Source organism: Festucalex cinctus, chromosome 8 (genome assembly GCF_051991245.1).
Source record: "Festucalex cinctus isolate MCC-2025b chromosome 8, RoL_Fcin_1.0, whole genome shotgun sequence".
NCBI classification, from domain to species: domain Eukaryota; kingdom Metazoa; phylum Chordata; class Actinopteri; order Syngnathiformes; family Syngnathidae; genus Festucalex; species Festucalex cinctus.
In genome coordinates, this window is record NC_135418.1 from 27,784,025 (window position 1) to 27,796,036 (window position 12,012).

At 37.8% G+C, this 12,012-nt stretch overlaps 1 protein-coding gene across 1 annotated transcript in view; it reads left to right on the forward strand.

The window, feature by feature from the left end:
- Nucleotides 1-1,581: 1,581 nt before the first annotated feature.
- LOC144024122 (integrin alpha-5-like) overlaps nt 1,582-12,012 on the forward strand; it is a 33,367-nt gene continuing 22,936 nt past the window's right edge. Inside the window, exons 1-10 of the mRNA XM_077530215.1 lie at nt 1,582-1,929; nt 5,637-5,761; nt 7,313-7,413; nt 7,525-7,648; nt 8,813-8,874; nt 9,027-9,072; nt 9,221-9,346; nt 10,025-10,069; nt 10,310-10,353; nt 10,465-10,521. Of these exons, the coding sequence (XP_077386341.1) occupies nt 1,619-1,929; nt 5,637-5,761; nt 7,313-7,413; nt 7,525-7,648; nt 8,813-8,874; nt 9,027-9,072; nt 9,221-9,346; nt 10,025-10,069; nt 10,310-10,353; nt 10,465-10,521 (1,041 nt within the window). The 5' untranslated portion in view covers nt 1,582-1,618. The remainder of the gene's footprint in view (nt 1,930-5,636; nt 5,762-7,312; nt 7,414-7,524; nt 7,649-8,812; nt 8,875-9,026; nt 9,073-9,220; nt 9,347-10,024; nt 10,070-10,309; nt 10,354-10,464; nt 10,522-12,012) is intronic.

Consider the following 12,012-nt stretch of genomic DNA (forward strand, 5'->3'; position numbering starts at 1 on the left):
AGACCTATGGATCTGGCGTTTCGCGCGAGCTGAAGTGTGTGGAAGTTTCACTGTAAATGAGGATGAAATAGTTGGTTGGACCGTTGTTTTCCCACTTCTAGTTGAATTTGATAAATCTAAATCTTTGTGATGCCTGCGTAAATGTCCCGTCATGTTTGTCGTGTTTCCCGTTGTTACGGCTGGCGGCTCGGGCCCGCCGCCGGCTCCGCTCCCCTAGTATGTATGTGTGTGTTTGTGTCGGCTGGTGCCCGTATAATGGTACTTCAGTTTGAATGCGCCAGCGCGACACTCTGATTGGAGGACTGTGCCAGCGCGACACTCCGAATCGAATCGTGTGTCCTCTCTTCTATTTCGATGCTCGAAATCGTGACGTAATTTCGATCGATTTCGATAAAAAATCGAAATCGTGACACCCTTAATATATATATATATATATATATATATATATATGTATATATATATATATATATATTTTTTATACGGCATGAACACAGATGACTTGATTCACCACCAATTAAAGCGGCCCCTCATTCCCTTTAAAGGCCTCATGCAGGGGATGCACTCATAGCCTCGACATGGCAGAAGAAAACTTTGACTTGCTTGATTTCTGTCGCAGTTTGAGGCGTGCAATTACATTACAGTACATTTATAAGGAAATGCAAGCAGACCTGCACGGGCGGATGATATAAAGTTGGCTAAGGGGGTCGCACGTCTGAGAAATGGGCACTTGGAGACAGTATGTCTCTGTTAGCTAATAGAGATGTAAAGATATCCAAACATCACAATATGATATTATCACGATATGAAGGTCACGATACAATAATTATCACAATATTGTGGGGAGGTTGGCGCTAAAAAAAAATTATATTGCAAAAACAAAATGAGCTCATACTAACAAAAAAAACACACGATATTGTGTTTATGTAGATTACTATCTCTTGACTCGGTTCACAATCATGTCACGTGCCCCCTCATCTGACCATTAGCGTGGATTTTAAACATGGAAGGGCCAAAACATGCTTTATGAAAATTAAACTGCACAAAAAACTAGCCACCAGGGGGTGCTACAACTGCACAAATGGAAATCAATTTGACTTTTTAAACAGATGTTCTGCTTTTAATATCGTGGCATGACGACGACGACGAACTATTGTGCCAGTTTTAATATCGCGATATCACGATATTTCTGTTATCGATACATCCCTATTAGCTAATCCAATAAGAGTCCTTAAAGTTTTAAATGATCATATCTGCAATATATTACTGCATTGAGATGATCTATCATTCTTCTTCTTCTTCTTCTTCTTCTTCTTCTTCTTCTTATTATTATTATTATTATTATTATTATTATTATTGAACTCACAGTAATAACCATTAACACTCACATTCACACCTTTGGTAAAATTTACAATTTAGTTTAAAATATGGTTTGAACCTGCTTTGTGCAGGCCACAATCTGACGTCATTGAAATGTAGCTCCACCCCCAAAATGATGGCTGCAATCGAGCCCTTCCCCTCTTCGACTTGTGCTCCCCATTTCATTTCAACCATATTCACTTCACTCTGGATCATTGCACTGTTGATAGAAGTTGCAAGAACCCCTCGCGGCGTTTACTTGATGGTCAGACCCGAACCGTCCTGCGCAGAGAACAGACCGGACGATGAGTTTTGCGCTCCAGCTACACTCAATGAAAGAAGCGACGCGCCAAAAGGAGAGATGTTCATCTTTTCTGCACCTCCATTTACGCGGTGGTCACGCACGGCAAAACGTCCGTCCGCCGTGCTGCAAGTAGTACATGTGGTGGTTTTGGTTCTGGCCCAATGTTGCCGCGCTTTTAATCTGGACGCGGAGAACCGAGTCGTTTTCGCCGGACCACGGGGGAGTTACTTTGGATATTCGGTGGAGTTCTTCAGCGGGAACTCATCCAGGTTAAGTCTCAATATTTCTCCGTGTTTTATCAGCATTTATGATTGTTTCTTCTTATGGTATAATCTAATTCAACCGTCACTATTGTTCATTCATGACATGTGACAAATTGAAATATTTTCCTATATTTTCCACTTACACACTTAAGCACAACTGGATGGTAAAAATTGATAGGAAACGTCTGTCTCTCACGTGCGCCCCCTGCCTTCGTGCGCGCGCACCGACACGCGCGCCCCGATTCCAGATTCCAGTCCAGGAGTGATTGGAAACAGACGTGCACATCTGTCCGTGAATAACGTCGTACTTTTAGAAACCTGCAGTGAAACCAGTATAGGCTGCTAAACCCGCTTAACTCATTCACTGCCAACGACAAATATAGACGTCAAAAATGCAAGCAAACAGCCAGTGTTAATTTTGAAAAAAAATAAATAAATAATGAAAGAGAAAATTTAAAATTGAAATTGTAATTAAAAAATAATAATTTAGTTTTAGTTCTAGTCTTCTGACTAAATTTAATTAAAGCCTTAGTCATAACTCAGTCACCTGATTGTATTTTAGTTTGAATCCAATTTTAGTCAACAAAAATAAAGAGCAATTTTAGTCGACTAAAATTGGCTTTTGGAGGCCTCAGTAAGACCGAGACCGATCACAAGAACGTCAACGCCCGTGTTGTAGGGTAACAGGAATCCGTTCTACGCACGATGGTAGCACTTAGCAATGAAATTGTTGTCATCGTTGTTATTCATAGCAACAATGATTAATAACTATGAATGAAAACAATTAATAACTAAAACTAAATTCAAATTTCTTGTCAATATTTGCCCTGGCTGTTTGCTTGGATTTTTGACGTCTATAGTCGTCATTGGCAGTGAATGAGTTAACAGACAATTATGCAAACAGCCTCAGATGCTGTTTGGGGCTAACGAAATTATGTTATGGCTTCTGGAGGCCCTTAATACACAACTGATGATAGGAATCTTTAGTTTCTGTGATTTTTAATTTTTTATTTTTTGAACGATCACAGCAGTTTTGTAAGCATTCAGCTTCATTGTGACACTGGATACGTTTAGACCAGAGGTGTCCAAACTACGGCCCATGGGGGCCATTTGCGGCCCATTGTCCATTTTTCAGTGGCCCGCGGCATATGCTAAAAATGGCATTTGACGAAGTTAAAATCTTTATACTACATTTAATTTTAATACAAGTGCTATTAAAGGTTATTTTAGTTAACAAAAAACTAACGAATAACTAAAACTAAATTTCAAAAAACTATTTCCTTAAGGAAATAAAATAAAAACGAAAATACTTTTTAAAAAAACGAAAACTAACTGGAATTACATTTTATGTTTACAAAACTAACTAAATCTAACTATAATTACAGCGGAAACTTCCCTCGTTTTAGTCATCAATTTAATGCATGAGACTTTACGGATGACTTTAAATGTAATTTTTTTTGTAGATTTATTTTGATCTAAACCAGAATAATGACATTTGAAAGTATGTCACATAGAAGTGACGTCATCTAGCAGCAACCAATAGAAAAGCACCTTCAGATGACGTCGTTCCCATGGTGTTTTTTAAAATATTGCGCACAAGTTATACACGTAAAAAAAACTAAAACTAAAACTAAGCATTTATTAAAGAACTAAAACTAATAAAACCCTACTGCCATATTACAAATAAATTGGTTTATATACTGTAGCATTTTTCTAAATATGCAAAAGCACAAATAATTTTTTTTTTTTTTTTTTTTTTTTTTAGGACTAAACAATTTCTGTTCATAGCATTACGTGGCCCTTGCATCATTCTGACTTTCCGTATGTGGCCGTCAACTGAAAACGTCATTTCGGTGCTATTACCTGTTATCTTTTCCACATAGCGTAATTCCTTGAGGGTTCATAGCTCGAAAGCGAAGTTGTTCTACTTTGTTATATTTATACATTTTCCTGTGAACTCTGCCAGTTGACTCGCATGAAGCGATTGCAAGCGCAGAGTGTGGGCTGACGGTTTTGAAAACGCCGAATTAAAAGCATTTGTGCTCCTGCTGCTGCTGACACGGAATGATTTAGCTCGTGACAGAGCAGCGTGAATCAAACCATTCTTGCAGCGCGGTAGGTAAACAAGGCAACAGGAAGAGGCTGCGTTCCAGCCGGAGAATGTTTTCATTCCGCTAAAGAGGTTAAAGAGCTCGTTTCTGCTGGAGTCATGCTTTCTGACAATCGCTTAATTGTTCAAGCTAGTTTTCTGCTGAACACTATACCATCTTTGTGTACAAATCCAGCTGGTGTTTTACGTGGCATTCGGTATTTTTTGTGAAATATATTAACATGTTGAAGTAGCAATAAAAGGAGGCAAGATTAGACTAGATTGGGCAAAGTAATGACAGCTTGAATTTCAGCATTTTCATTGGACGTATTGGACGTAATACTGTCATTGTTGAGGTGAACTGTTTGGTTAAAGTGTAATATCATTTTTATTTTTATTTTTTTTAAGCTAAAGTTGGGTTGATTTCAAAATATGGCCTTAATCTCTTTCCAGGCACAAAAGTCTGAACCATCATCCAATTCATGTACAATAAAGCTAACTTGGGCGGTGGAGTTGCACAGAGGAACAGCGGCAATAATCCGACAAAACCACACACTTCTCAGTCAGGCTTATATAGACAGCGAATCGATCTGATTGGCTGGGGCGAGACACGGAATGATCTGATTGGGTGTTGACCAGATAAAGAGATGAAAGATTCCTGACATCACATAGCGTCTTACCAGTTGAAACTAGATGCTGGTTAACATCAGTTCGAAACAGACACTTGACCACACGGTCATGACCCAAACATAACCCTTGCATGACCCATACATAAATCCCTATAACCCTTCTTGCATGACCCAGTCATGACAGCCTTGAAGCTTATCGAGCTCAACTCTTTGACCGCCAAAAACGTCCAATAATGATTCGTAAAATCACGATGTATGGCGCCAAAAAAAGTTAAATGGCGTCTCAGCGCAACGTCTAATTGCAGCGCTGCCTGGTCAATGGGTTGTGGAATCAAAAACACTCAGTAACTATGGGCAGCAGATGGCAGCATTGTATCTCTTTTTGTGAATGATCAAAGCCTTTGTCATATCAAAGTTGTTTTTTTTTTGGATTACGTGTGGCAGTAAAAGAGTTAAAAGACTTCTTCAAATAACTGCATTCGCATTGCTGCTCCTCTGGGAAGATGGTGTGAGTGCAGATCCAGTCCGATCTCTGTTAATGTCATCAGCCACCGTTATTTATTTATTTATTTTTTTAAGTTGTGCTATTCACTCTCAGCCTGACTTGAAGACATTTAGTCATGAAAGCATTGACATCTTTGCTGATTTGTAACACTGGAATCATGTATGCATATGTATAGTCGCATATGAATGCATTTTTTTTTTTGCCGTACCTTGATGTTTTGCAATTAGCACAGTAATTACAGAAGTATTGGCCACAATAGGAAAAAATCAGCACTAATATTACTTATTCAAAAATCTGTTTAATACGCAGTAAGTTAATGTTTTTTTCCGATCGTCTGGTTATAGAAAATCCACGGAAAAATCACGACTGATCGCCTGCCACATCCTTAATGGCAAAATAATAGAAATGACTCTTCCTTATGTGAGATGACTTTTCTTTGCCACAAGATGATTTTTTATTTTTTTTGTTCTTCTCCCTTTCCGCCGTCCAGCGCGAGCATTTTGATTGGCGCTCCAAAAGCCAACACCAGCCAGCCCGGAATTACGGAAGGAGGGGCCGTCTTCCTGTGCCACCGGAGCCAAACGAACTGCAGCGTGATCGACTTTGACAAGCGAGGTAGAATGTTTTGTCAATTCTGACCACACAGCATGTGGGCTAGCGAATGGACGTCGGTCGCACCTGTACGGTAAACTCAGCTGTGTGTAACCATCCATGCCATCATTTGAGTGATGGGGGAATCGTGAGTTAGCTGCCCCTGTACTTGACCCCGGGGGGGAGTGGGGGGGGCGGGTCAAGAAGTATGGCTCCCTGCCATTTTAAAGACCCCTAATCCGGTAGTTCTCTGTTTGCATTGAAACCAGATCTTTGATGTCTCCGCTGTGTTTTGATAACGGCAATGGATTATGTTTGTTTATATCACAGAACTGTGATTTCTAATTGGACTCGGGGCCGAGTGTTGCGCTCAAATTAGGCTAGAGAGTCACCACTAGGGCGAGGACCCTCGAGGATCTGTGCTTCCCCCTCCCCTAAAAAGATAATCACCGCCATCGGAATGGCAGGAAGCGATAAAGGGCCAACATTTGAGGATCACAGGGTCTCCCTTGCACACACTCATATAACATTCTACGTATGTTTATGTGACACTGTGAGACAGTACACAATAAAAAACAAAACAAAAAAACAAAAACAAAAAACCCCCCGCCAAAACACCATTGTAATCGTAACGGACTCTTTTACTGCCCAACATTATCCAAAAAGCCGATTTTGAGCATTTTCACTCATCTTTCAAGGCAAACAGAATATTGTGTGTTATGACTACGTAAACATGGTGGATATGTTATGATGAATATGAAATATTGCATTCCATTCTCTCATTAGAAAAAAAGTGTATGATTCTATCATATTCCATTTTTTAGTAATCGCCATTTGAAAACAGGTAACCTAAGTGACACCAAGCTATAGTGGAAAAAATTATAAAGCAAGTTTTTTGTGAAAATATTAATTCGCTGCACAACAGTGACTTTGACACTAATATTTTTTGTTTTGTGACACGCTATGAATTCGATTTAATGTGACAAATGCTTTGATCATTCCTTGAAAACGTTCTATTTCCTAAGATCCGCCATATTTTCATGTCACTTCAATGGCTTGGACCAATGGAATCAAAAGAGATACAATGCTTCCATCTGCTGGCCATAGTTAGTGGTTTTTTTATTTATTTTTATTTTTATTTTTTATTTATTTATTTTTTTTAAATAATTTTTCAGCTCATTCAAGAAACCAGAGCTGCCATAGCTGTTGTGCTGCCCATTTTGGAAAAATAAAAAATAAAAAAAAATTAAAAAGGAAAAAAAAATGTAGTTGACGTCAATTAACGTTGATGGCGGTACTCGTCGGGATTTCCGTTAACGATAATTAACGTCGACGGCAGGGTAAGAGTTAACGTTACTACATAACTATCACCTGTAATTGGCCGGCAAGCAGTGCAACCTGCCTCTAGCCCAAAGTCAACTGGGAAAGTCTGCAACTCAGAAAATAGATGGATACATATATTGCCAATCATATTAGCGGATGCAAAACTGTTATTGTTGGCTCGACCACTGATTTTCCCCTCCTGTCTTAATTGCTTGTCGAAGTGATTTTTTTTTTTTTTTTTTTTTTCAATAGGTGATCAGTATTTCTATATCAATGATGTGAACACCCAAGTTGAGTTCAAGTCCCATCAGTGGTTTGGAGCGACCGTGCGTTCCCAAGGCAACAACATTCTGGTACGAATTGTCCCCCCCGAATCATAACTGATCAACAGGCTGCCTTGTATGAATGAAAACAAAACTGTTATTTTTGTAATGTGTGTGTAAATGTGTGTGCGCGCCTTCCAGGCTTGTGCCCCCAGGTATTACTGGAGAACCGAGCATGACGCGCCCTTCGCGGATATGACGGGAACTTGTTACCTCTCCGTGGACAGCCTCAAATCGTTTGTGGAGTATGCTCCCTGTCGGACAGGTGAGGTACTACAGTGTCTATTTAAATTGTCAGTAAATTGCAGTTTAGTGATAAATGTGTTTTCTAATACCTAAAATCTCTTGATAATGATGCAAACAAGGACCCAAATGTATGATCCACACGTTTAAAAAAAAAAAATAAATCTGACACATTTACTGAGTATAGATCTTAACTCATTCACTGCCAGCCATTTTAGAAAATTTAAAAATTTTCAATACTCACGTGATATTACATTCAATAATTATATATGAACCGAATCTACCAAATGACAGAATAGACTCCCGACTTTTTGCCCCGTCCTGTTCTTTTACAATTGACAGTAGAAAAATGTAGGTTTGCCAAAATATTTTTGGCATTAGCCATTTTTGGCATTAGCCATTTCTCCCATGGACTCTGAAACTGTGTTTATTTCATATAAAATGGGGCAATGATGTCATCTACCGCTGGTTGGGCATCTGTAACGTTGTTTCCAAGTTTGATATTTACATTGGAGCATAATCAGATTCGCTCCCATTGAGCACTGCTCTAAAAAATACAATTGACAGGTATACTTGTCAAAGGCAGTAATTAAAGTATCAACAAAAATTCACAGCAAAGTTGGAGAAAAAAAAATGTAAGAAAAGTAACGACTTAGGAACTCTGCAAAACTGGTAGAAACTAGGAAAGAGTAGCAAGAAAAATTCACAGCGATAGCTGGAGCAAAAACTAAATTGTGGTAACCAAATAAACAAAACACGCATACTCTGACATGAAACATGGTAAGGCTTACAAGAACAGACAAGCCTATTTTATACACAGGGGACGGGTCACAGGCAGGAAGTAAAGCTTCTGAAACAAGAGGAAGCGATTACTACAAAATAAAAGTAGACAGGACAACATGGAAAAAAAAAACGAACCAAAATGACAATCGCATCCTTTTGCTTTGATTTCTGTTTTCTTACTTGTACTGTTACTTCAGAATTTAGCCCAAACCCGCACAATTCAATTTTTTTTTTTTTTTTTTTCAATTTGAAACTTGACCACTACCAATTTATCTTACTAAACCAAGACCAAACCACAGACGTGCATTGTTTTAAATTTTAATTACGGTCCCCTTGACCACTTTTAATTCTAAATAACACCGACGAAAAACAGTTTTCTATCTTTTCATGTGTTTCACTGCAGAACGACATGGGCCTGCAGGACAGGGCTATTGTCAAGGAGGATTTAGTGCCGACTTCACCAAGGTAAAAGCAATATTTGTGATTCATCCCAAAGCCATTGTTGCGTTTTTACAGAAATAGTCAGTGGAGAGATTAAACCGTGTGAAATAAGAGTTTATTATAACTTTTGAAGGAACCGTTTTTTTTCCACACAAATTCCTGCTCGTGTCTTTCAGGATGGAAGAGTTGTTCTTGGTGGACCAGGCAGCTTTTACTGGCAAGGTGAGCTCACGTGAATGTGGATATCTTTCAAAGAGAGTCTGCTGAAACAGATCATAAACTGTTATCGATTGATAATAGTCAAGCAACTCATTCGTCATTTAAATGACAGGTAACACATTTTAGCCTGACATTTTTTTTTTTTTTATAGGTCAGCTGATATCAGCCACGCCAGATGAGATTGTTAAGGCCTACTACCCTTCATATTTTTTACTGTCGGTTGCCGGGCAGATTCAAACGGGACAGGTGCAGGGGAGCTACGACGATAGTTACTTGGGTAAGGAATTTTATTATTTTATTATTGTATTAACTGTATAACCAAATTGTTCGTACGATATATACGACATGTAATTTCGGTGCTAGTCCAAACACTATATAAATAATATGTATATATTTGTATAATATTAATAATATATATGTATGTATATACTATATTTTTGTATATTATAAATATATATTGTAGTTATTCCTTTTTTTTAAACAGTGTTTTTAATTAAATCATTTTTAAATTGTACGGTGTCTTTGAGTGTCTAGAAATGTGTCTAAAATATTGTAATATATGTAATATGTAATAATGCATTATTATTATTATTATTATTATTATTATTATTATATTTATTTTTATTATTTTGTATTTTTTATCATCATTATTTTAATCTTTCTAATTTATTTATGATTTCTAGTATTTATTGTTGTATACGTTATATATATATATATATATATATATATATATATATATATATATATATATATATATATATATATATATATATATATATATATATTTGTTATTTTTATTATATATGATATTTATTTGTATTTTATATATTTTTTGGTATAATAATTAATAATAAATAGAATTTTATATATATATATATATATATATATATATATATATACATATATATATATACATATATTTATATTTATTCAAATGCGACTCATCTCCCAACAGGTTATTCCGTGGCTGGTGGAGAGTTCAGTGGGGATGATGAGGAAGGTGAGGGTTATGTTGACAGTTGTAGCGTCTCAAAACACACATGGGTGTCGGGTTTGTTGACCCCCCTCTGCTCTAAAACCACTTAGTCTCCACACACATGACTGAGTATGTCTCCTGCCGTTTTGAAATACACGGTGGGGGGGAAAAAAAAAAAAAAAAAAGACATCATAAAAGTGTAAACATTGTTTCAGTCTTTCGTTATCAGTTCTAACCTTTTGCCACTCGCTCTCTCTGTTTTAGATTTCATCGCGGGAGTTCCGAAAGGACTCATGCTGTATGGTTTAGTAAGGAGTACAAATACATTGATTAATTAAATTGATTTATTCATGAACAACCACATCATTAATAATTTAGGCTTCATGAGTAATGATTTGTAATCAATAACTGTCTCATAGGTGTCCATATTCAACGCAAGGGATCTGAATTCACTGCTCAACGTGACAGGAGAGCAAGTACGTACAATTTTGGCAAAACTTGAGCAAGCTTCCATACTGGATGTCTTTCATATGTCACACATTTGTCAATAGTTTAGGGGGTTGGCACAAATGAATAAAAAAAAAAACAAGATTTCTGCATATAATTTATCCTCAAATAGGATCTGACATTCATCTAAAAATCACAACAATCGACAAAGACAGTCTGCTCAACCTTACACCACACAAACAATTAAAATGTGTTTTTATTGGACACACATCTGGAAGAAGTATGTGAACCCTTGGTTAACGACTTCCCCAAGAGAGAAGAACTAATTGAAGTCAGGAGGCAGCTAACATGGAGTCTAAGAAATGTGAGGACATTGGAGGTTCCTCCGAACTTAAGACCGTCTGTTTGCTAATTGAAGCGTCGCAGAAGATGGGTGATGCAACAGGTCAATGACCTAAAGGATAGAAATAAATAAATACAGGAAAGTAGCTTGCTAGCTAGCGAGCTAGCTCTCTTGCTAACCTACCTATACATACCTAGCTAGCGAGCTAGCTAGCGAGGGATGTAGGTAAGTAGCAAGTGAGCTAATTAAACCTAGCTAGCGAGCTAGCTAGCGAGGGATGTAGGTAGGTAGCAAGAGAGCTAGCCAGCTATCTAGGTAGGTACGTAGGTAGATAGCTAGCTAGCTAGCTTGCTAGCTATTGATAGATAGATAGATAGATAGATAGAAAGAAAAATAAAGTGTTAATAATTGTGTTCCTTGACATTACAGCTACATTCACATTTCCATTGCAGTTACTATTTTGCTAAGTGTAAAAGTTAAACCATTGTGACCAAGCTAAAAGCGCGTGTGTGTATTTTCTGCGTGTGGGAGGTCACCAGCGGGTGTCACGAAGTGTCGGACTCAGCATGAACGGTGCTGAGTAAACTGTCGTAATGAATGATGTGCCGTTGGGAGATGATGGACTCTCTGTGGGGTGAATTCTTTGCTCTTGTTGGCTCTTGAGCTGAACTGTTAAAAGTCAGCTGCAAAAATACCCCAAGCAGGAGCCCCTGTCGGCGGACGAAACCGCAGATTGTGTCCGTTGTTATGACCAGCTTTGAAATAATAGCTGTGGAATTTGAACTGCTTCGGTGTTGCGTACTGATTAAATGTTTGGTTTTAAGTCACGGCGCAACTTTCTACTGTTTATAAGGGGAATCTACAGTAATAGGTGCTTTCTTTAACACTGTTGAAAGAAGTAATTTGAGGGGTTTGGGGTTAATCGAGGTCAAGTGGTGATTTTTCTCACATTGCTGCACCAGAGAATGGAGGTTAATTAGTATTATTAATGAGGGTCTTAATACACATTTTTTTGTCTTCGAATCGGAAATGCACCATTTTTTGGTCAATATTCCCTCCATCTTTCCATTTTCAACTACTTATGTTGTATAAGGTGTTGCTGGAACCTGTCCTAGCTGACTTTGTAGGAAGAGGGCACGCTGATTTTTGAATAAGTGACAATAAACGTGCCACAATT